The 26541-nt window shown below is 45.8% G+C and overlaps 1 protein-coding gene across 1 annotated transcript; it reads right to left on the reverse strand.

The window, feature by feature from the left end:
- Positions 1–9826: 9826 nt before the first annotated feature.
- SLC30A1 (solute carrier family 30 member 1) lies at positions 9827–20081 on the reverse strand. The gene is made up of 2 exons (XM_085612856.1): positions 18632–20081; positions 9827–12658 (listed from the first exon to the last, which is right to left on the reverse strand). Exons 1-2 carry the CDS (start codon positions 19221–19223, stop codon positions 11763–11765), a joined length of 1488 nt encoding a protein of 495 aa, XP_085468982.1. The 5' UTR covers positions 19224–20081; the 3' UTR covers positions 9827–11762.
- Between the last annotated feature and the right edge of the window lie 6460 nt (positions 20082–26541).

Here is a 26541-nt window from a genome sequence, read left to right on the forward strand (position 1 = left end):
TATAAGTGAGCGATAGAGGGGTTGGAGGAGGCACAGGGGTCAGAGAGGAATAATACAATACACAATGGAATCCAATCTCTCCAATATTTTTTTTTTTTTTTTTTTTTACAAACTTTATTACATTTTCAAATCAAAAACATTAGCAGCTTATTAAAGCCTATTCCTAGCAGTAACCCCCCCCTCGAAGGTCCCTACAATCATTCAGTTCTACTGTCTATGTTTAAAGCCCATTACACATATCAACCCATTACCAACCCATCTACTTAACAATATCCTCAAGCTATAGCCGCATCAAACTTCCTAACAATTCTATTCTAATAAACTCCCAAACCTCCCCCAGGCATGTCACTTCCAGTATTATACTGTACAATCAATAGACATCAGCTTTGCATAGTTGGTGGTAGCCCAATAGCCTAAGAATGTGAGCGTGTGCGTGCTGCCATCCCATGAATGCCTATCATGTGTACGCCGGGTGTGTTCGCATTGCTGCAGCTATGTGCTATTATGGCACTACTCTATCTCCGGTATGCCCGGCTCAGTGTCATCCTCGCGATCAGTGTCCGTGTCTTTCAGTAATCCCACCAAGTGCTCCCATGTCCTGGCGACCTCCAACGCCCTCTCACTCCCTGTTCTCTTTGCTAGCTGCACTTTACCATCACATTCTGCCCATTTGATGAACTCTTTTTCATCTAGCTACGCCAGGGGCCCCTCTCGCTTTCCAGTGCAACGCGATTTCCCTTTTGTCCAGCAATAGGCCCATATCTATAAACTTGCTGGTGATCTTAGTTTTAGCCGTGTGGGGGAACCAATGCAGGACACAAGGCCACATTGCCAGTCCCAGATCTCTGTCCGTCACAGCGTTCAACAGGGCGACCACATCAGTCCAATAACTAGTTAGCAGTGGGCACCCCCAAATCATGCGAGGGAAATCCGCTCCCTCTCCTCGACACCTCGGACATTCATCTGTATCCGCATTGAAGTAGGTTTTGATTTTTGCCGGTGTGAGGTAGGCTCGATGCAAAAAGTGTGAACCAGTTGAAAACTAGCATTCCTGGTGTGCTTCCACGCCCGTTCCACTATTTCAGATCAGGCCCTATCCGGTATCTCATCTACCTCCCACTTGCGCTTAACATCCAATGGTGGCAGCTTCTCACGCGTCATCCGCTTGTATAGGCATGTGACCGCCTTGTACTTCCCCGCAGCAGTCACAATAAATTAACAACCCAAAGAAGCCTTAGGTTCAGTCTGGCCCTCTTTCCCGTGCGCATGGATAGCCGCAGTAAGCGCCGCATGGAGCAAGAAGTCACCCCCCTCGTAAGTCGAGCCGCTCCTGTAAAACATGAATGGGCAGCTTGTACCCATCCTCATACAGGCCTCCAGTATTGGTCAACCCCTTCTCGTCCCAGTCGCTCAACTCCTGCCAGGAGCCTCCGTGGGTGGAGTGCCTCACACAGAGAGCAAGATATCAGGGACATACGGCACTGTCATACCTGCTCGTTTGAAACTTCGCCTCCAACATTGCCTTGCTGTCTTATGGTCCTCTGGAACGGCACCAATCCGAACAGGGAGGTACAGCAAGATCTGAGAGCGCAGCTTCAGCTCTGGGGCTCCCCCCTCTTTCCTCCTCCGGGCCACGCAGTCGCATCGCCACTCTCTGCGTAGTAAGTTTCAAAGTCAGGTACCGCCCATCCACCCTCCGATCTTGGACGCTTTAGTACAGTCAGGGCAACCCGCCGTCTCCCATAGCCCCATAAAAACCCTGTGATCATGGACGGGAGTTGTTAAAAAATGCGTGCCGGGATCCAAATCGGCAAGGTCCTAAAATAGTACAGCAGTCGGGGCGGGCCACCATTTTAAGTAAGGCCACTCGCCCAGCAACCGACAATGGGAGTGATCCTCAAAACTCAAAACTGCCCGCCAGTCCTCTTATCGCTCTAACTACGTTGCCCTCGAATATGTCCGGTCGTGCACGATAGATCTGAACTCCTAGATACAGGAGGCACCTATATTCACACCGCACTCCCACCATATCCTGCAAGCCAACCCTATCTCGATCTGTTGGGAACAGGCATGATTTGGCCCAATTAACTCGAAGGCCAGACACCTCTCCTAGTTCGTGTAGTACCGCCTTCGCCACCAGCAACTCTCGCCCCGTATCTAAGAACATGAGCAGGTCGTCTGCGTACAAGGCTATATGGTGAGCCTGACCCTGCAACTGTAGGCCCTGGTAATATCTCCCGGTCCTAGCCTTCACCGCCAACTGTTCCATGGCCAGTGCAAAAAGAAGCGGGGATAATGGGCATCCCTGCCTCGTGCCCCGGCTCACCTCGCAAGCTACAGATATCACCCCACCCGTCCTAACCAGCACTGTTGAGAACTTATAAAGTAAAATCGTCCATGCTATAAAATGGTCTCCCAGCCCAAATCGGGCCATGACGTGGAACAGGTAGGGTCATTCCAAACTGTCAAACGCCTTTCCTATATCAACGGCAAATACTGCAGCAGTGTCCGTTGGGTAAGAGTCCGCTTCTAGTACTTGCAGCAATCGCCGAATATTTAATGCCGTATTCCGAGCGGGGAATAAAGCCAGTCTGATCCCGATGGATTATGGTTGGCAAGTGGGGCAATAGACGAGTGGCCAAGATACGACTTAGTAGCTTATAGTCCGTGTTAAGCATGGATAGCGGACGGTACAACGACCTGTCCCACACCGGCTTCCCAGGTTCAAGGAGAGAGATGATAACCGCCTCTCTCGTGGATACAGGGAGGTGGCCCAAGCGTCTTGCCTCATTATATACCACCAGGTGCGGTGCCAACTGCTCAGACTGTGTTAAGTAAAACTCGATCGCAAGGCCTTCTGTTCCCGGCATTTTATTCTGTGCTCGGCATTTTATTCTGTCTCATTTGTTTAATAGCCGCCCACACTTCCCTCAACTCAATATCTCTGCCTAGCGCCTCTGCCTGATCATCATCTAGTTGTGGAAACTGAAGCTCGCGTGTAAACCCATCTAGGTCATCTCCCGTTCGGACCGTCTTGCTCTTGTAGAAGTCACAGAACAGCTGGTTTATACCCACTTGAGTGAAGTAAGCGTCCCCCCAGATGTCTCGGATCTCCAATACCGGCGAACCTCCACGCGACGAGTTGGCCAGCAAGGCCAAAAGAGCACCCGACTGGTATCCCTCAACATGGGTGCGTGGGATATAAGACTTGTGACCAAAACATCTCAAATGCTCCACTTATCCGGCTACTGCCTCCCTTGCCTCCTCCAATTCCCGTTGCTTGTTGGGCCTCTCAGGGCGATCTTGCTCTATATCCTGCAGGCTTTGTTCCGCATCACCTACCTCTACTAGTAGCACCCTGCGCACTCCCACCAACTCAGCTATGCCACATCCACGAATCACCGTTTTGAAGGCGTCCCATTCCACTAATGGTGTGGAGGCAGTCCCCTCGTTATCCCCAAAGTATGGAGTAATGGATGTACCCACCGCGTCGCGAAACACTTGGTCCTCCAACGCCCCCAGATGCGGTCGCCACGTCGGTATCCGGGCCCGGATTTGCGACTATTGCATCCAGAGCAATACAGGGTTATGATCAGACAGCGTCCTAGCGAGATACTCACTACCCTGCACACCTGCATGTACGTCCGGAGTGCATAACAACGCGCCCAGGCGCTCGTGAAGGTCGTGTAATGCCGAGAAATAAGAGTAATCACGTTCACCTAGATGTTGGACCATCCAAGTATCTGCCAAGCCCCATCGGTTCTGCCAATTACGCCTGGCCTCTGCAATCTGATGAGTGGGGGTATTAGGGAGCAGGGGGTGCGAGCGATCCAAAATCACATCTGTTATACAGTTAAAATCCCCTCCAACCAATACTGAGCCAGTAAAATAGGGTGCCAACTTCCCGGACAACTGCGAGAAAAAGGCAGATTGCACCGTATTGAGAGCATAAATGCTCCCCAGAGCAATGTCACGTCCGTCCAGTTTCCCAAGCACCACTACATACCTACCCTCCGGGTCAATAAGCTTTTCCCTGCACTGGAAGGGTACCCCCGCCCGCACCCAAATCAACACCCCCCAAGCAAAAGCGGAACAGGTTGTGTAGAACAAATAACCACGCTAGCAACGCTGCCTCTTCCTGCGCCTGTAAGTGAGTTTCCTGTAACAATGCAATATGAAATCCCCACGGCACTAGATATGCATGTAACTTTTGTCAGCGCCAGAGTGCATGCCCCACACATTCCATGATAAACACTTCAGGTTATTGGTGGACCCCATCCCAGCCGTGTTGGGAATTCAACTCGGAGATCTGCTCTAATGACATGCCTGGCCCTATTAAACCCCGAAACTAAAAAAACAACCCCAACTCCCCCACCACAGGACAGCTACTATAGAACTAGTACCCATCAAAACCATGAAAAAACAAAGCACACCAAGACCTCTGACGAATACAGAGGTGCTGGGGACAGCAGTTGGCTCTGAAGGTCCCCAATCAGTGCATATCAGCCCCAAAGTAACTAAAGTAGTCCGGGACATTCACCAATCCTCCGCCAGCAGTATACCGGTCTGCTGGGCTGTTGCTTGCCCTTGCCATGCGCCATTCCTCAGGCAATGTCACCTGCTGTCTGCGGCGTCACTACAGGCAGGTTGCTCCTCACTGGCTTGGGACGAGTCAGAGTTATTCCCAACAGAGCCCCCAGTAGTACCAGCCTCCCCTTCTTCCGACACAGGAGCTCGTTCCTGTGCCATTGCCACCACTGCCTGCAGCGCCTCTGCGCGCTCCCGTGCTGTCTGAGTGAGTGTGGGTTTCTTCTGGGTCCTGTTGCGGATGCGTCGTCGTGGTCTCAAAGTTCGATTTAGAGCTCGGTCCTGCATCTCCCCCGTGCCCTCCGCTCTCTGTGTCTCCTTCAAGCAATTCTCCAGCCAGTCCCAACCTTCTTGGGGAGAGTCGACATAGTGTGTGCTCCCATCCAAAATGACACGCAAGTGGGCCGGGAACATCAGGGAGTACTGGAGGCCCTCATCTCGCAGAGCTTTCTTGACCGCAATACAAGAGGCACGTTTCCTCTGCACTTCCAACGGAAAATCACCATATCATCCCCTTCCGGCAGCCCACGACCCGCACATTATTCCTCCGATTGCGTCCCTCTGCATCTTCAGCCCTGCATTCCAAGACATTTACCCTGTCCGTTAAGGCCTGGACCTGCTGTGCTACATCCTTTTGCGCTGGTGCCAGCTCCGCAATGCTGAGTTCAGTTGGCTTGACCCTCTCAGAAATCTTTGTGCTCCTCCCACAGCAAGCAAGTCCCACTGCAACAGTACTGATGTCCTGATGAAGGGTCGCCTTCGTGTTGGCTATGGCAGCCAGTATTTGCGGTATTTGTTGCTGCACCGGGTCTTCCAGGGCACTCCGCGCTGGTTTCCGTGCGTTGTCCTCCTGGTCCTGGGGGGCCCCAGTATGGCGGTCCCTGGGTTTGCCCATGATGGGAAGGACTCTTCCCCCCCCCCCCCCGCTCCTCTGTCTCGCTTCTCGTCCGACAAGAGCACTGCAGGTGCACCGCAGTCCCCTCTCATTGCTCAGTGGGGTCATCGTCCTGCTGTGTGTTCCAGGGGCCCGGCCTCAATTGCTCAGCTGTCGCAGCGCAGGTCAGTTCGAAATTACTACTCAGGTCCACTCCATATGTTCAAACCCCCGCAAGGGCGCTGGAGCCGTAGTCAGGCCTCTAGTCGTACCTCCCTCTGGGGGTCCCCTTGATCCCAAACCAGGAACTCCCTTCACACGCTTCAGGCCCCTGCTGAGTACTGCGCTATTAGTACTCTTGCAACCAACACCAGCTTATCGGCGGGTATGGTGCCCCCAGTCACCTAGGCAATCATCACTCAGGCAGGTCCGTGATCACCCACCAAGGGCCCACTCTGGAACCAGCTACCAGGGAGCCAATGTCCCATCCAGCAGCTCCCTCCAACGTTTGTCGTAACTAAATGTTTGTGGGCCCCTCAGCGAGCGTGGGGCATGTCCACACCAGGATCCCTTTCAGTTAGCCAGGCGGTCGCCCCCAGCTCGCTCTCGGTCGCAGCCCCAGTCCCCTAGGGGGGGGGGGGGTGGGGGGACTGCTGCAACTAGATCAAGGACCTCGTAGAATGCCCAGGGCCGGGGCCATGGGGCTCCAGCTCAGCTCCCAAAGCCTCTTTGCCACGAGCCGTCCACTCGCTCTCCACCACCGGGCCGCCAGGTGACATGCCTCAGTCCCATGGCGGCTGCAGCGACGCTTCCAGCACCTCCTCAGGGTCGAGCAATCGCCCGCGGGGCCCACACCGCTGATTGGCTCACAGCTCGCTAGTCGCCAACACCTGTCAGATCGACGGCCCCCCTCGGCCAGTAGAAAAGTCTCCACAATTACTCCGTGGGCGTGAGTCAGGACATGGCCGCCCACCACTCTCGAGCAGTCCCGCTCACCGTTAGAACGTCGATCGCCTCAAAGCCACTGCAGCACCGCCTCAGTAACCTCAGAGGGTCGCTCAGGCTCCCGGATCAGAGCTCAGAGGAAGCCGATAGGTTCGGCGCCTACGCCGCCATTTTGGAACCTCCTAGCCTCACGGAGCGTTGCCTCGGATCTGAGCAAATCCCGATCGGATCACGCTCCCCAGTCTTCCGGACCCGCTCCTCCAGCGTGCGATACCCTCTGAAGGCTCCGGCAACGTGAAATTCAGCCCCGGACTTCCATTAAAACAGGATAAACACAATGCTGATGCGGAGCTCTCTGCCCACGCGTCTGCCATTGCTGCTGGCCAAACCACGCCCCCCCCCCCCCCACTCCCCCAATCTCACCAATGCAGCATTGTTTGAGTTGTTCTCTCACCAATGGAACCCAACTACACACCTACTTCATGCAACAGATCTTCTGTCATGAAAGAGGCATTCAACCATAAAGAACAGTCCTCAAGAAAGAACGCCAAACATCTCAACATTGTTACGGACTAGAAGAACCTTAAATTCTTTAAAACAATCCAAGCCTGCTAACAATGATGATGATGACACACCCAATTCACTTACTTTTCAGCTTGGAGTCATTCACTATCAAAACACGTTGATGGAACACTAAAAGTATCTTCTCAAAGATCCATATCAAATAAAATAAAAAAGTTGAAGTAATTTCTATCATTTCTCAGGATAATGTTTAGCTGTAGTATAGAACCGCATTCAGGACTTGTAAAAGCTATTTTTGCAAGAAAAATGATGGGCCAGCTTTATGAAAGGTGAAATTTCTAATAGTGCATGACAGGATCTCCTTTTACGAACGCTGGCTATTGCTCACTCCAGTAAACATGTAAGAACTTCTTGACTGGTGCCAAGATTATAACAATAGTGGGCATTTTGGTATAAGCGAGACAATGAGTTAAGCATCCTATACAACTGGCGGTGAGGTGGGAATCCCTGGCAAGAAACAAAGGACTTCATGAGTTTTTGTATAGTTTTGAGCAGAGTCAAAAACCATGCCCCAAGTACCTAAAGAGTTGCTTTATCTACCGACATTAGCACATCCATGGCAAACATATTCACTGAATTTTATCAATGAGCATTATTTGCAAGAAAGACACCACCATTTTTCATCTTGATTATGGTAGATGTCTAGCAATCTAAACAAAAAGGTTGAGGCAACAGACCATGGCACCTAACACCATAGTTGGTAAAAGTTACAATAGAATACATTGGGGTAGTGCACGAAACAGTGTGGTTCCGTGAATTCTGAACCCATGTAATGAAAGTTGTCGTATCGTGATGATTTTGGTATCAGCGAACCGCGACTGACAAGTGCGGTACGCGTAAGCATTTTTGTCATGCTACACCGATGGATTCACTGTGTATTTAACGATCTAGTCTGCACCCGTGGGTTCCATTTTGTTTATAACCGCCATTTTGTGGTTGCCCTCACATGGGCTAACGACTACAGGATGACTGTGGCCAAGCGAGCCTCTAGGGACGCATACACCTTAGTTTGAGCTCGTGTCGACTTCAGTTTGACATGAGTCAACTGACCCTGTTGCCAGAGGCTCAACTTGTTGAGCCAGTACCTTGTTAAGCAGCTGGTCAGATAGAGATCAAAGAGCAGGACATTATTGATTCTATGGCACACGCACACACCCCTCTATCTTTCTCCTCATCTGTTTCTGCTCCTTACTTTTATGGCCTTATGGCCTAATTATAGATTTGGGTTGAGGTCTTTTACGATGGGCCCGTCCGGCCTGTTCGAGCAAGAATGCTGGATTTATGCCTTGTCATTGGCGGTGGGTTGGATAACTGAAAGTGGGTTTGTCGTTATGTGATGCCTCTGTAAATATCATCCTCTGATTGGTCAAGTTTGTGAGTAATGGAGCTAGCCAGGAATGTGGTTTTTGGCATAAAAGACGACGCTCCGCTCTATTATGTTGAGCAGTCTCCTGAGAACATACACCGTGTTGTACTTCTAGGATCTCTGTTACTGGCTGCAGCTAATAAATATGATCTTTGATGTCACCAGAAGAATCCCGTGTCTCTGTACTCTAAGACAGGTGAACCCGAAGACTGAGGGCGTGTCCCCTGCGCCGCTGGGATTAAAATCCTAGTTCTTCAACAGGACGACCAATCCTCTTAGTCTTCCATACAGGAGTCTCAATAAACACTTGAAAAATTAAATGACTCAGCACTACTACTTTTTATAATCGTAAAGATATAAACATCAACGTGATAGTTATTTCACATAATGCACAGACTTGATTGTGTTTGTTTATAAAAAAAAGACTTCTTCATTTCTCTTTAACCCCTTCAGTGCCCATGACGAGCTGGACTCGTCATGGGCCGCGGTTGCGCTGTGCCCATGACGAGTCCAGCTCGTCATAGACCCCGCCCGCTAATGCAACGGCCGGCACAGGGCGGGGAAAGGGGCGGGCACTGAAGGGGTTAAAAAAAAAAAATTTCAATGTTGCCAAGTGGTTGAGGTCTACATTAAAATGTATCTTTCTAGTGGCAGACTTCCTTCTGAATGGGCTGCAGCCTCCTTTGATGAGGCTCAAACATACAATTGGAACTGGGATCATCTTAAACTGTAGTTCTCAAGATAGAGTCTAGTTCTGGGCAAGGCATGTCATAGAGCCCGCATTCGAAGCTGAGCAAAAGTAACTACGTGAAAGCTGGACACCTCCGAATCCATCACTTTGTAGTCACTGGCTTGATGAGCAGATGGAAACTGAGTTTAACCAGTCAATTATGTAAAGAAGAGTATAAGTGGATAAGACTCCACTGGAATGGAGGTTGTAGAGAAAAGATGTCTCAAACCCCAAACAATATCAGCTTGGTTTCAGTTAGGAAACACAGTGGAAAAGTAATGAAGTTCAATGGTATGGGGGGTGGTTGTGGCACCAGTGTGGTCTACGAAAGATTGAGTAAGGATGATAACAATACTGCAGTGGGTTGTACACATGCAAGATAGTTTGGGAACTTCACATGTGGTTTCTGTACTTGGCCTAGTGAAGCACAGGTTTCTAAACATGGTCAGAAGAAAAAAAGCGTAGGATGAAAAAGTAGGGAACTTTCTGACATCTGTATGAAAAAAAATATTTTTACCTTTAAGGATAAATGAGAGAAAACAAAATATGTGAAAGAGAATCGGACTGTGAACATTCTCTAGCACAAAGATATAGATTTGTCTCAGTGTTAGGGCTGTGCGTTAATTTTACTTAGCATACAAAAAACCCATACATTAAGACTATTGGTGTTTGAAACTGGCAAGTTTTTCTATATACATTTGCTCTTTACGATATATGAAGAATTACCACAAATACCAGCTTAGACTCTGAAGTGCAAAGGAGGCCTTTGTTCTTTATTGTGATGTTCTACGGGAGGTCAGGAATGCACAAAATACAATTTACAGTATAAACAGCAATTTACAGTATAAACAGCAGTTTCGATCCCAGGATTTATCATGGTAATCTCATTACATTCTGTGTGCTGTAAACTTGACTGATAACAAGAATGGGCAGATTCAAATTTGATGTTTCCTCGTTTAGATACCAGGCTGTATATCCACGGATGGAATTAAAACATGATTCAAGCTACAGAAATTACTGAGCTTATTACACCAATTGCACATTAATTCAACAAAGTGCAGTTGAATGCAGAAGCTCACATTAGAGACGAAAGTATGAAAATATACCATGGGTCCGGGGGGGGATGAAAACTGGTTAATACAAGTAAACACTCAAGAGCACACTCAAGGCCAATGCTCTGTTAATAAATGTCTGTACTTGATTAGAGAAATAAATATTTTAGATACCATCCCAATTTTGTATAGAAAAAGTGATGCACAGAAACCCTGCCTTTTTCATCAATTCTTTACAAAAAGGAATGTAAAGGATGCCCACCCCCAAAAAGCAGCAACTGACAAAAGATTGAATTCGCTACATTTCTTTAGAATTTCCAACAAGGAAACATCATTAATTTTAGGCTAAACGATGCAATTTTCAAGTTGTGTTAATAAGTGGCCTGACTTTTATGAATAACCATAGGTGGACGGGTAACAGGCGTCAAGAACCTCACGTTCATGTAATGCTCCTAGATAAGAGATAAAATTTCAAACACATCAAAATAATGAAGTCAAAAGCATTAGCAAAACAAAATAACTCATTAAATAAGTTAACAAAACAAATATAGCTGGGATGCACTTGCTGTAGTAACATCTATTTTAAGGGTACGGTGGATAACCCTAATGAATCAAACTTACCAGACAATTAGAATCACACCTTTGACCAGAAGCCATGCCGAAAGCCAAGGCATCATCGGATAGATTTGTTTTAAATTAAATACTGATATCTGCAAGTTTCATTGCACTGTTGAACCTTACAACGGGTCAACCGGATCACAGAAAGAATCGTGATGTCCTCTCCCCTATAAACCACATGGGATTTAAGAGTGAAACTACCACTCCAAAAGGTGGGCACATGAATGAATGCCTGTAAGTTCTTTTTGAAGTGCTACAATTATAGGTACCCTAGACTGAGAGTTAGCTATGCATTATAAAAATGCATTACAATATATCACTGTTTGTGTTATGCTATAAATTATATTGTGCAAAAATGACATTGAAAAAGCACCAGAATATGCCTTTCAGATAATTTTAAAAATCTAGAGTAGAAACGATGTATTGTACAAACCATATTTTTTAACAATCTGCTGGTTTTGTGTGCAGAGTACTAAAAAGTAGTACAGTTTAAAACTATTAAAAAAAAAAAGAAAGCCACATGGCTTCATATTTCCATTTCAAAATGGACATGCAGCAGTGCCACAAATACGCAACAGTTACACTGATAAGTTAAAGCAATTTCCCAGAGCTCAGTAAAGATTCTGTGGACTACCCGCACAGAAATACGATGAGGAATATAAAGCGCAGGCAGGTCTCAGTTGGTAGGAGAAAAATGAAAACTGCTTAAGAAATTCCAGCTACACAAATTACATTCAGATTTATTTAACCACGTAAATCAATGCTATGCCATAAGAATCTTTGAAATGTTTATCACATTGGTTGGCCATTTCCCCAGCTGAAATCACGGCAAGCCCGGGCTACAGCACTGCTGCACCTATAATGCCAACAAAATATGCATGACATTACAAAATTCAAACTACCAAAAGCATCCTACCTGCGTTTAGAATTGGCAGAGTGACATGAAAAGTCAATTTACATTCTATGGAAAGAATGTACGTAGCAAAACAAACCTCACAAATGTTTCATTTATAAACAAGATTCAAATTGCTTTTCCTCACTATCGATTATGACAACTGCAGTTTCGCGTTCTCCGGTATTAGTCCTTCCTCTGAAACTCTTTGGAGATTCGCTATTGCTCTCAGAGTCAGCAAGAGCAGATACGCCAGTCTTTTTCACTTTCTTTCCTGCGCAGCACTGCTTTAACGCACACTGAGTTCGACAAGGAAGCTCACATGAGGAAATTCCTAATTCCGAACCCACACCCGAAAATTCTGGCTGAATGGTAGTAGCATGGATTCCTTCATTGTGAAAGAAATCTTTTATGCGCTTTGCAACATCCATGTACGAGGGAGGGTCATGGCATTTAATATGAGCAGTTGCAATGATCCTGCTACCAGCAAGTTGCCAAACATGCAGCTCATGAACAGCTTCAACTCCTTCAATGTCACCCAGTTTCCGACTTAAAGAATGAATATCAATTTGTTTAGGAACAGTCTGTAAAAGGATGAGGGCAGACTCCTTGAGTAATGGAAACGTTGTATACAGGAGTATACAAACCATTATGAGGCACAGGGATGGATCTAAATACAACACCCAACAGGGACCAGCCTCGAGATAGGCATGATTCGATTCGTTGCCTGGCAGACCCAAAGCAGTATGGTTTACATACGGATATACATGATCCTTGTAGTGGTCATTCACACAGGGGTTGGTGCATGGTACGTCAGGGGGACACTGCTTCCAAACAAAGTAAAAAATGGTTGCATTGACAACAACAATGACCGATCCTAAAGCGTCGCCAAGGACATGTAGAAAAACTCCACGCATATTAAGTTGTGAGGTGGTATCTTCCAGTTCCACAGAGTTATCTTCGTGGACAATGTTTCCATTTAGTTTAAGATCCACACAGTTCTTTGGGTCACCTGTAAAGAAAAGGTGAAATATTTTAACATCCACTGTTTAGTCTTTTAAGATGAAGACTGAGGTATATGCAGTTCACAAAATATACATATGTACTTGAGGCACACTTGAAACAATCTGATATTCTGTATCCCCTAGTTTTAAGGAGTTAAATGGGGGTTCAGCAATGTGTTTTTCCATGTCTTTCACTTTGCCTCTGTTAGACAGGAAACATTTCCTACGTGTGGCAGTTTCTACTGAGCAACACATTTATCCAGATTACAAAACTGACGTGTTTAAGATTACACAAACAACAGAGAAGCATTCCCATGCACAATGTTCTTGCCAGTTGCACACAACTCCGTCTAAGAAAAGGAAAGCCTCGGTTCCAAATACTTACGAGTCAACAGCAGGAAAGAATTATTTGAATCCTACTAAAATGGGTCTCATAGAAATAGTAATACATTTGTTGAAGAAAACCTGCATTGGGTCGATATCATTTGAATCTTAGCTTTTTCAGATTCTAATGTGGTCCAGAAGATCTCTCAAAACTAAACAAATCCAAGCAAAGACTGTAGATGTAGATCACAGGTCAGCGACTACCATGGTGCAAACACATTTTAGTTAGCAGGGGATAATGTTGAATAATTGAAGGACAGTCAGGAATCTAACAATTCAATTATGCCAACGAGGAAAACACCGGAAAACGTGGGACTTTTTTTTTTTTTGCAGAAGTTCTGCAATTGTAGACTAGCAGATGAACCAGAATGCAGACATTATTAAACAACTGTGCTCCGAAATACCACCTCATATCAATTGATTCACAAAAGCCATTTCATGAAAATAGATGCTTTGAAGCTACAGCTACGTTGTAGGCTGGTTTGATCTTAGCTACATCTTATGGCAGTCTCTTTCAGAGTCACCAATGCCACAATAGCTATATTATGTTCTACCAGTGCTATTCTATTTCTGCCATTAAAACAACAAGCTAATGCAGCACAGAGCAGGATTTTCATTTCAAATAGCAGCTGCCTGAATAGGAGAAAAGGATACGCACTTTATACAAACAAAAACAAGAGATTTTTGTAATAAAAAGAAACATTAATTGAAGAAAAAAAAAACTAAGATGACAGACCTAATTGAATCATGAAAAATGTCTTTTAGAGTGGTGTCAAGGTAGTGTCCAGTGTACTAACCAAAGAACCTGCCTACACTGCCCCCTTATGGATTCGTTTAGAACCGTAGAAGCTCAAGCTTAGGAAAATTAAGGAAAAGATTAATGACTGGGGACGTCAAGGAAGGATTCCTCCGCAAAAGCATGAATATATTGGAGGAATATAGACCATGTTCTTGCTACGTAGCAAGTTCTTCAGAATAAAATGTGTAAAGTCTTAGAATGTCACTCTCGTTACTCCAAGGAAGAAATATAAAGTTATCTATTTTTCCTCTTAAACCACGAGAAACCCGTTAATGGAAGGAAGACTTGTTTAAGAATTTCAGCATACAAAAAGTAATCTCGTGTCTACAGACATGACACTGGGTCAAGTTCGAAGTTGTTATACACTGAAAGTACGAGCTTTGCTATACCAGAGGATAGAATGCATTTAAGAAAAAATGTTTAATGCTTATTTTTCATGTACGTATGTACACAATGCTCAATACACCTCAGAGGTGTTTTCAAATATGTGCACTTGAGAAGCGTAGGACAGAAAGTCTGGTGCACAGTTGAAAGTCGGTGACCCCGAATACTTCCTACCGAGTAAAGTGGTAGTCGGGACAGTTACTTTACACCAGTACAAGAACTTTTCAGCCTGAGAGACGCTGCTGCGTCCTCGAAAGAGACAGAAAGATTCCCGGCACAGAGTGTATGTAGCAAGAGGCGAACCACAAGAAGCAGGTGTTCCCCCACTAGAAACCGGTATCTATTGAGCTGTGTAAATAATACGCAACCACATAAGGCACAGCGTATGAGAAACTTTAACGCATGTGTGACCTTGGATCACTGCTTTAACTGGGCTTTAAACTTGCACAGCAAGACAGATTAGTTACACCTTAACTAAGATTGTTATTAGTAACGGTGCTTAAACGTTACATTTGAGAGGGATATAATATAGGCCGGGCCACTGGAATGTGATTTTGCAACTAGCATTTTATGCGAAATTATGAATTTGTAACCCAATTCATCATCTGCTGCATAATCTGCAGAATTTATATTAAAAAAAATTGTTAAACTCAAAAGCAAAAAGTGTTACTAAAATATGGAGACGTGTTGCAGCGCAGTAGAAAGCCATTTGCAAAAGATGACTAGTACCTTTATGTCACTTCTTACTAAACCTGGATATCAAACGGGTACAAATGAGCCAAAATCGTTTCCCAGATAGTGCTAACATGCGTAAACATGGCAAAATAATGGGAGTAATACTATCACATATTGTGCCACACAATTTAGTCAACTTTGCCACATAATTTGGTCCATCCCTGGTGCATAATTCTAGTGGTCCTGGATGTAAGTGGTCTACCATATTAAGGGAAACTCGAATTATGCGATTGTGCAGCTGCTGCATTTTCAAATAAGTACAGATTTCCCACATAACCCATCATCTGCTGCATAATCTGCACATTTTAGCAATATAAGAATTTAATTTTGTTTCTAGCTCAAACGGTTCAAAAGTTACTAGAAACACAACATGTTGCTGCGCAGTGGAAGGCTCTTTGCAAAACTTGACTGGCCACCTTTCTATTGCTTACTGCTCTATGCAGGTGTTAACTGTTACTAATAAGGTGCAACCAATCCCCAAACATTGTTAACAAGTGTTACAAAAATGACAAAATAATTAAGTAGTACTATTATAGTATATGCTGCACCGTGCCACATAATTTGCTTTTTCTTGCCACATAACTTGACACGCCCCTGCCGCATAATTCCAATGGCCCTAAACATTTTGCACCCTCCAAGAGGGAGGTTTAAATCTGCTACTTTGTTAGGATATTTGACAATATAGCAAGCTCGTAGTAGTGTCTGGTTGCTGTGCTTCCATCCAAACACAACAGCAATACGTGTCAAAAGAATTGCCAGGCTAAGTTACAATAGCCCAGCAGAACTGGCTTGACAACATTAATGGAGAATTTAAACCGGACCCAACTATTACTCAAATGCAGTTAAGGAAACTTAACACCTATTTTGGACGAATTACAACAAGCTTCTTTAAAAAAGTAAAGAAAACAAAGAATATGTCAGGCAGTAACGTACCCTAATATGCATGGTACGACCTAGCTGTACAAGGATAAAAGGAACAACAGGCACTACCTTCCAACATCCAATAGCTCATAATGCTTCTGGTCTCACTAACCATTGCAAATATGTATCCTCCTCCAAGATGCAACATCTTCAGCCTGGACAAAAATTGCAACCTGGTCGAGAAATAACCAGGAGTGATTTCAATATGTGGGTGGAAAGAAAAAGATGCAGCATGCTACTGGCACTTGAGACCACTGATCTACTGTAGTTCTTTCAGTGTGAAGACACCAACTAAAAGAAGTCTCCTAAAAGGTTGATATTACAGGCAAAGTACATATATCCAACCAGTAAGTAACATGGGCCCTAATTTTGTGCTAAGAAAGGAAGTCTCTCAAGACTTAGGAATTGATTTAACAAGGATGGAAGTGCAGACTTCAAAGAAAATCCTTACAAAATGAATGTGTAGTAATTAGTCTTATGGTGCTACAATTACTTCAGATATTGACATTTTGTCTTCATAATCAGAAACTTGAGCCCCTTGCTTGTCGTGTTTCAAGGCACTTCTTTTTAGAGCATCTTGGTTGTTTTTGGTTTAATAAATGCAAGTGATAAAAGTTATTTTTCACTTGGTTAGTTTTAACGACTATTAGGAATTGGTGGGGACTAGATGTTGGCCAGATGTTTAGTAACGCAAGACCACAGATTGGCAAGAGAGTATACTCTCTTTCCTTATCAATGTATTGGCGAAGGCTCTGGTAGTGATGCTATAATACTAATGCAAATGCAAAAACAACAATTGATGGACAGAATGCATAACAATGGCATGCTAATGCACGCAAGCTGCGATCGTACCAAATGAAAATGTATTCAATCGTTTTTAGTGTGCAGTGACTTCAGATATCGTCTCATTTTCTCCCATTGTATGCTCCTATACCCAAACATGACCAAATGTAGCACGTACAGTCGACAATATCCAAATATACCACATAACAGACCATTCCATACACATAAAAAATAAATACAAACACAAAAACTGCCAACAGAGTATACTGGCCAAAAAACACATACACCCAAGCACAGCCAGGGGAGGCCGTGTAGCTGTTTATCACAAACTATGAATAAATAAACCCTCAACAGAATTCTGAAAGTACACCCAACACAGCACATGCGTAAGATACAGCTGGTTATCACAATGCCCACAACACCTCATGATACACGAACGCATAAGCCAGAACCAACACACATTGGACAATAATCAAAAAGCCATATAGTTGGCCAACGTGTTTCCAAATCTGCTAGGTATTAAAAATATCCATACGCATTTCTTTTCCGCCGGAAATGCTCCACTGGGTACCAAAGGAAGCACATAGCGAATACTTACGAACTTTAACCTTCAGACTAAAATCCGATAAAGCCCAATAGGAAAGAGCCACCAAATAGAAAACAGAACTTATTTTTTCCACCTGGTTGTCGATAATGACATTTGAGAGGTTAAATGTGTGTATAATGGCACAATAAAAATCTCGTTACATTATTAAGAAGTATTATGAATACGGAATTAGCAAGCATAGAACCAAAAAAGTATGTTCAGAACGAGAAAACATCCTATTGCCTTTATAGGACTGACGTATCTGTAAATCTTTCAGTTAAAAAAAATGAAGAAATACTAATAGTTTGTGAAGCTACTCAAAATGTATTTATCTAAACTGCACATGGAGTTATAAACTATTCTGTATAACCCTCGGAAAATTGTAATTTCCAGACTATCAAAGTGAAATAAAACACAAGCAGTGAAATCTTAGCTGATGAAGATTGTGAACATGATGTGTTACCAAGGAGTCACTGAGTCACAAATAATATTCTTTAACGGTAAAGTATCACTTGGTGGATGCAACTTTCTCGCATCAGGAATCTTGACAAGAACTGCTAATGTTTTCAAAAGTATTTGCCATAAACGGAGTGATATTAGGTAGAAAATGAGGACCGAAAAGGAGTGACATAGCACAATGGTTGATCCATGGGTAGACCCGGTGCGGATGACGTCAAGACAACCGTCCCAAAAGTTTCTACTCCACTCTAAGACGGACGATATCCCACTAGGGCCCCGGTTTCGTACCCTTGCAATATAGTGGTAAAAATGACGCACACTGTATAATGACGCCCCCCCCCCCCCCCATCCCAAGCAGCACACACGTGATTCCAGCCTCTTCTATGAGCATCATATGAACAGATGCGCTCTGACGAAGACGGGAAATTAAATTGTCCCTCATTATATGTGAATCTAACCAACTGTGTTTAAATCATTAACCTGTCAACTGCGTGACTATGGTGACTTTTGGCAATGTCCACCTAACTCAACCGTAGTTCCCTTAAACGTATATGCGTCCCATCTGCCCAGTTAGCTACAATATATTGTATTCACTGATTACTTACAACTCCACTGCTTTGTGCTCGCACGTATGCTTGGTGTTCGGGAACCAAGATTTAGTGCCCACACTATCATGAGTTATGACTACAACACAGGTGATGATAAATGAAATACTTCTGTTAGTTCTAACCCCCTTATTTGTCAATCGCGTCCCCTCCCCTCTCCGTCGTGCATCATAGGTGCATCTCTACAGTACTGGTCAGCAGCCGTGTCCTCGTCTTCAAGGTTCAAACCAAAGAACCCTGACCTCACCATGTGCCCCCATTTCCAACTTGTCGTTCTTGATACCCACCCTACGAGCTACAGTTACCCCTCCTGTCACATACGCACCGTTGGTTCCGGCACAATTCTGGGCGCTGCCGACCCCGTTGGAGCCGCTGTTCCCCACCAGGGTGTTGGTCTCCTCCCGGTCGATAGCCTCTCCGTCGCCGGCGCTCCTCTCCCGCTTCTGTGGACTCTTCTTGTGGGAGTGGCCGTGGCCGCCTCCACCGCCGTGCGAGTGGCCGTGGCCGGCTCCCCCGCGGAACATACACAGCCCTACCAGGTTGACGAGCAGTCCGCCTGCGCCCACCCATATCACCACCAGCGGCTGCTCGATCTCGTGCGCTTCGCTGAAGCGCTCGATGGCCTCCAACACGATGGTGAAGCAGAGGGCAGTCAAGAAGACGGCGTTGACCAGCGCGCCCATCACCTCTGCGCGGATCCAGCCGAACGTGTTCTTGTCTGTGGCCTGGGTGCGGCCAGCGAAGCGCACGGCGATAAGGGCCACCACCAGCGCGATGACATCGGACAGCATGTGGAACGAGTCCGACAGCATGGCCAGCGAGGCGGTCAGGCGGCTCACCACCACCTCCACGATGAAGAAGAGGAAGGTCAGCGCCAACATGCACAGCAGCGGCACCATGTTCGGGCCGCACGCCATTTTGCAGCTGCTGTTCGGGGGGCCCCGGGCCCTGAGGGGTACGGGAAGTCCGCGGCTCCGTCTGGAGTCTTTTATTTACACCGGCCGCCGCTGCGCACCCCGGGTCTGAGCCATGACCGACGGGGCACGCGTCCTCCGGCCGCGGCGGCCGAGCGTTAGTGAAGCCACCAACGGCTTGTGTTTGACGTCACGAAAGGCTTCTTGGCGTCACAAAGCTGTATGTCTCTTACTAGACCGGTTTTGAAACAACGACAGCAACGCTCGCACCCTCACAGCTCTGCAGTCGTACACAGAACTCGCAGCTTGGCAGCAGTCCGCCCTCCTCGGTACTGACACTTGTTCGCTGCAACCGGCACTCATGAAGTAGAAAAAAAAATAACTTTGCACCCGAGACCGGAATATTTTCCACACGGAACCAAGCAGCCGTCTGGATCCGCCCACTACAAACTAAATTCATTGGTGCCTTTTGGTTTTCTCTTCATGCCGTTGGTGGGAGTCATAGCCAATAGCAGGGATAGCGTTGCGCCGGCACCCTCGCGACGGTGACGTTAATGGACTCCGAGTGGCCATACGTCAGAAGCTGCATGTATCTGATTGGGTCTTCTCCACCGGGAGCTTTTCCGGTATAGTGGGACGTGCGCATCAGCTGTGAGTCGCCGGCAGGGACGCTGCTCCTCATTGGTTTGTCGTGGTGTCGCTCAAATGGAATCTTCTCTTGCTTCTCACCCTCCTTGCCCCTTTACGGCCTCTGGGCTTTTGCTTTAGGTACGCTTTTATGCAACTAGTGCAAAGCTGTGATTGTGCAGCCTTTCCACACCACCCGCAAGAGTCGCTCTGAACAATAGCTCGCAGCGGAGTGACTCAGCAACAGGCTGGCTGGTAGATAACTAAAGAAAGCAACGCCTAGCTGCTGGGAGTTGCCTGCTGCTTCAACGGACGGTGCTAAACTCTACACACCACGAACGCAGGTCCGGATACGGTGGTAACCAACAGTCTCATACAATCCAATAGATTCGAATCGGACGGGAGACTCCTGATTTTTCAAAGCCAAAAATGGATTTACTTTGGCTTTCTCCCACCTGAACCCGCCTCTGCTTCAAGAGAAGTCAATGGCGAAAATTAATTCTCCCGATTTTTTTCAAAACTCACTTTCGTCCTCTGAGGTGTTGCCATGTATGCAGTCCTTTCCCCAGCAGCAGCTTAGTCTTCATTCGACGTAGTTTTCTGTGTTGTTCTAGTCAAGCGTGAGACACTTGCTCGTCCATTCTACTTGTTAGCGCTTTTATGTGTGCTGCTTTTTTTTTTTTGCATATTTATATAGCGCGAACTCGACCCGAAGGTATTGGAGCGCTTTACTTGAGCACCGTATTTACATTACACATTCAGGCACGGGGAGATTAAGTGATTTGCCCAGAATCACAGGATGTGGACGAGCTCGAGCCCTGGTTTCCTGCACCAAAGTCGGCAATTTAAGCGGATGGACTGATGCAGGTTGAATTTCAAATCCTCCCTTCGTCACAGACCAGATATCATACTAACGCTTTCACTCCGTACATTCATTGGTGTGGCCCACAACACCAACACTCTCACACTCACACTCATTTGGTCTGCTCTTACGGGAGAGATAAGTGTTCCAAACGCTGACGTGAAAAGAATACCTTAAAACCTAAAGAATTTTATTTACATAAACATACACTAAATATCCTTAATCCAGCACATCCTAATCCTAAACCTCGAGATATTCCTTCCACTTAGCCGATGGATCAAATTAGCTGAGTTGGAAAAGTGATTTTAATCCTCTTTCATTTATATTCAAATCTTAATCTATTCCTTCTCAATAAATAACCCAACACATTTGCTTGTTAATCAATAATATTGTTTATCTAATTAATGCAAATTTTAATAAAACGTTAATCAAACCACAAAACACCATATTTACCTAATCTGGCTATTAGTCGTCCTCTAAGTCAAATCAAGTCGTCATGCAGCACGCTACAGTCCCAAAATTGGGTCTGGACCATAAGCGTGTACGCATCAATCAATGCCCATCAGTTTGAGAGTCCTCGGTTCATCAGGGAAATGGGCAGCAATTTAGTCTGTTAAAGATTCTGGGAAATGGCTGTCCTGCAGTGTCACCGTCCTCTCCGTCAGCATAACGTCAGGAAAACAATCATTGGCATAGCCAATAGGTCTCGCTTTTGGGACCTTATAAGAATTTAGTTATGCAGCACAATATCCTTGGTGCAATAACATCAACTGTTGCATGGCTAAAAACTTATAAGGTCCCAAAGGCGAGAGCTATTGGCTATGCCAATGCTTGTGTTTAGAGGCCTGGCATGCAGTTTTAAATGTAGGCTGGTAAGAAAGGTGCCAACCCGAGGGGCAAGGTCTAGAGAGAAATAAGCTAGGAAGAGAGGTGAGTTATAATGAGATAGCACAAATAGAAAGGTGAAGCATAGAAGGACAGGTCAGGTAAACAAAGTAGTGAGGCAGGTAGAGCCAGTGGGATGAAAAATAGAAAGATACGAGAAGTAGAGGAAAAGAGGTGCAGATGAGGTAGAGAGATGAGGCTAATACAGAGCAAGTGCGAGGGAGAAGTAGAGAATGGTGAAATAGGGAGAGAGAGAGAGAGATAAGACAGATGTATTAAATGAGCGAGACATTGGAAGCAGAGAGAGTGAACAGAAACAGTGAAGGAGATAGAAAGATGAAAGCAAGGAAGTGATAGATTGAGTGTAAGAGCATTGTAGAGAAAAATAAAATAATCATGAATAGATCAGCATGAGCTCCTCACCAAGATGGGTAGATCTACTGGACTGTGGGGGTGGGGTTTCCGAGTACAGAGCAGTAAAGGAGAGGGGCACTGTATGGTTACAGAAAGCTTAGCTGCTTCTATCTAGATGCCAACGCAATGTAACAGAAGACGCCCCTGGCTGACCCCATTAACAGCACACCCAAGTGTGGTTTGCTAACACGCACAACTTTGTCTCCTACTCACTGGTTGGTACTTAATAAACAATTACAGGACTTGTCTATGCAGTAGGGACGTGTGCCCTCTGCAGGCCAAGACATTGCAGCCCTGAAAGAGTTCTGGAGCAGAGCGGTTGCTTCAGGGGAGCGAGAGCACAGCACCACGTGGGATAGAGCTCATGAAAGTGGCCAGGAGAACAACTGCTCTCCAGCAAAACCAATCATTTGACACGAGCAGTGGGTCCAGTGCATAAAGCTCAATGTAGCTAGCCTCTCGCTACGTTCAGGCGACCATGCAGAGCGCAATATTATTATTAACGCCAACAGCCTTGATTGGCGCACACCTTTTAATAATTTTAAGTAGACAGGGAGATAAACAAAGCTAATAAAAATAAAGCACTTCGATTTGCGTTATTTATTTAAACGGGAACCACAAAGGATTTAAAAGTTTCTTAAATGAAAGAAAAATATAGTAATCAAAATGATCGAATAAGAATCTGGGTCGCAAGTCAAAAACCATCGATCCGAAGATGTGTGCTGCAGTCTATCTTCTGTATTGGGGAACAAAATAAAGACGAATCCAAGCGAGCTCCCAGGCGGTTCATTCTTAAACGCCCCTTTGAAATAGTGGCCCAATGTTAAGCGCCAGAAGTACTCGCTTCAGGAAAGAGCGCTGGCCGCTTTGTTTCAAACCAGGAATGTGAAGTCAGACGAACTTGGAAAATATGACAGTCTGTAAAAAGGAAACATTTCTGACCAAATTTCCCCCCAAAAAGCCCCCATTCGCCTTAGTCAGGTTTTACATTGCACATCTGAAACAAATGCTGGATCGCCGTTTACAGACAGGCACGTCCAGCCTCTCCTCAGAAAGTACACTTCTATTTCCAGGAAATAAGTGAGCGGCGCGCCAGACAGTGATGTCATCCAAGAAGAGCAAGAGAGAAGCCACCACCACTGGAAGGCAGGATGTTTGCCTCATTAAAGAAGCCACCTAACCCAATACCGAGAGATCTAATACCGCATTAAAAACAATTGCAAGTAAAAAAACATTTATGGGAATGTGCGTTAATAGTCAAAAGCAATTGGATATTTGAACTGGACAGTCAAACACAGGACTTTCCTACTTTGTTATAAAGTGTTATAAAAAGGTTTACCAATTCCTTCCCAACTAAAAGAAAGCACTCCGGTGGCATACGATTTTAATAAGATACGCCTCTGAACAAAAACCAACAGGTACACAATACAAAGGATGATAAAAAAAATAGCGAAGACAAGTCAGCAAGAATTAAGTGACGATGACTAGAAAAATGACAAGCATTGGCCGCACGGCAGTAAATGAAACGCCGCGCGGCCGTTAAAGCGAAAGTCATCGCAATCACTCTGAAAGCGAAAGTGATCGCGATGACGCGCTAAAGCAGCGGGGGGAGGGGCATGGTGCTGAAGGCTGGCGCAGGAAAGGCGGATGGCTGGGCAGGAAAGGAGGGGGGAATGCGGGGAGCAGCTGTGTGCGTGCACGCCATCGTGCACTGAAGCTTGTAGCCAGCACAACAAGCATTGGCATAGCCAATAGGTCTCACCTTTGGGACCTTATAAGTGTTTAGCCATGCAACAGTTGATGTTGTTTTACCAATGATATTGTGTTGCATAACTAAATACTTATAAGGTCCCAAAGGCGAGACCAATTGTCTATGGCAATGCTTGTTTTAGCTATCTAATTTACTAAAGGAGGCAGGGGGGGGAGGGAGAGGGTGGGGGGCAGTCAGAACATCAGAGGCAGCAATGTGATAGAAAGCGAGGGGGCTGGAGCGTGGAGGGACAGAGCGCCCGACTGAGGTACCACTAAGAGCTGTGTGGGTCTCAGTAATGGAATAGACAGTTTTAGAGGTGTGAGGTGTATTGGCAGAGCGCTGCACGCGCCCCTATAATAGAAGAGCAGGGCAGGACTGAACGTGATTGCAGAGTTGTGTGTGTCTTGTTTCTTAAATAGCAGGCGCCTTTCAGTACATTACTGAGGAGAAATGGTAAAAGTGCGTATCGTTTATTTCTACAGGTCAGGACTGAGGTGCACTGTCGGAGCTCTGCATGTGTCCTAGCAATCGAATAGCGAGGGATGGCCGCGGAATAGGGTTAGGGTCTACAGGCCAAACCTGCAGACGAGGCTGCATTGCACAATTACAGCGCTTGTACCTGGAGGTCGAAGCGCTAGGGTTCAGGGCTGTGAGGGCTCGCTGCCTTCCATTTATGGCCTTCTTTAACTTTCCGCTGCAAGCGAGGGAAGGAGGGGTGTTTTTTATGGTCGCATTAAGGCCCATGCCATGCATCCTTGCTGCGCCACTGCCCTATTGATGTGCATTGGCAGAGCTGTGCGTGCGTCCCGGTGCTGTTATAAGGACTAAGAGACGGGTTTGACATGCAGAGTCACAGAGCTCTGACTGAGGAGACCTGGGAGAGCCATTGCATGTCGGACCTATGGCATGCAAATAAGGATTGAGATGCACTGTCAGCTCCATTTGCATATTCTAGGAAAGAAAGGGTGGGTCGTGGATCTTGATTGAGATACATTTGCAATGCTGTTTTCATGTCCCAGTAATGGAAGGACAGGGCACCCTGCAGACTAAGATTGAGACGCACTGGCGGAGCTGTATGCGTGCTCAGCAATGAAAAACAAGTGACGACGCATCGGTCGGCGGTAGCTCACGTTCTGAAAGCACGTCCATGGTGACTGCTGAGTGCTAATCGCCAGAGTGCGAGGGACCCTCCTGATTATTGTACAGCCCAGATTTTGCGATTTTAAAAAGTGTGCGCATGAGCCTTTCTTCCAAGGTTCTGACCAAACAAGATATTTTCAATAAAGTTTTTGTTTAAATAAAGAAGTCTGATGTTTTAAGTCATTCTTTTGTCTTTATGCGGAACTAAACGTCCGTACCCAAGTAGAATTAATTGAACTAATTGTTCTGAAAGCACGTCAATTATTGTGTTGTGTGTATGTTCTGCCAGTAGGTTACAGTAAATGTTCTAATAGGTACCAGCCCATGGTTTACTATACATTTCCTTAAAGGATATCAACCCCAAGGTTTGACGGCAAGAACGAGAGCGCGTATTTCGGCACTGCGTGCTAGATTTTTCCCTTTTTGATAGGTTTTTATTGTTAAACCTATAAATAAGTTCCTCACGTTGCAGTATTTATTTGACAGGTTCCTAACGAGGAGACCCTGGCAACCTGCATTTTGTTTGCCAGTCGGATAGCCCAGTCGTTGTGTTCAATTCGTTCCGAAGCGGGCGATTCCTTTGAGGTAGTTGCCTAGCCGACCTATTTATTTTTTGGTGCGGAGAGGTTTCCCGAGCAGAGGGCTAAACCCAAACAAGAACGGTAAGGGAAAGTGGTAATGGGGAAGCAGCATCGACAACTGAGGGAGGGCGAGAAAGGAACACATAGTGGGAATGCATGAAAGAACATTGTAAAAAAGTAAATATTATTTTGGAGTAGAGCATACTTGTCCTCTAAAAAAGAACAAGCAGGAAGTGGGATAAGGGAGGTGGGTAGGGCACGTCGCGCGCACTAAGACGGAGAGAAGCACGCAGGCTGGCAAATGGTGATCACTTTCGCGGCTGCTTTGATGTTCTCAGTGGCCGCGGGGCTCACTGTGATCATCAAAGCGGCCGCGAAAGTGATCACGCAGGCTGACAAATGGTGCGCGCGCCTGGCGCACATGCACTGTAGCTGGAGGCCTGAAAAAAGCCACTAGTTAGCGCTTCCAAAACCCGCTTACTAAAACTCTCGCCAGAGCAGCGCTAAAGCGCTTGCTCAGGCGAGACCTAAAAAGGAAAAGGTCCGCGCAACTCACTATTCTACCATCTTTTTATAATGAAAGTAATGACAAAATGTAACGAAAGCCCGTTTTGGGCACTTCTGATTAGTTGATTAGGATCATCCATTTCGGTCTCCCAAAGTCTATGATGTCACTCTGTCAGACATGATCCATCTGGTTGTCAAAAGTTGTCCATTGTTAAAGCTCTTGGCAAAAGTCCAGTCGTGACCTTGTTTGGGTACAGGCTGTGTTGGTCATCTTGAGGCCACTTGTTCAGGAGCCTGGGACATGCGCACTTGGTCTGAAACCTTGTGGAATGGTAGCTGTCTCGTCGTGTACGTAGGTCGGCCATTTCGTCATAGGCCCAATCGGTCAACTTAAGTGAAACAAACACAAAAAGTCATTAAAACATGGAAATAACAAATACAATGTTTAACCCTCACTAATTCTCCTATGTGTGTGTAATTATCTAGCATAATGGCGACATTTAAAGCGTTTATATTCACCCAATGATGTCATCTGGTGCAACTTACAATTAC

Source organism: Triturus cristatus, chromosome 6 (genome assembly GCF_964204655.1).
Source record: "Triturus cristatus chromosome 6, aTriCri1.1, whole genome shotgun sequence".
Taxonomy (NCBI): domain Eukaryota; kingdom Metazoa; phylum Chordata; class Amphibia; order Caudata; family Salamandridae; genus Triturus; species Triturus cristatus.

Bases quoted from the DNA above. Each gene is read 5' to 3' on its own strand.
- SLC30A1 (XM_085612856.1), bottom strand. From the start codon at position 19,223: ATGGCGTGCGGCCCGAACATGGTGCCGCTGCTGTGCATGTTGGCGCTG. The intron at 12,659-18,631 runs GTGCGTATGTGA...TTTTCTTTACAG, and splicing joins GAATTGTGCCGGAACCAACG to GTGACCCAAAGAACTGTGTG.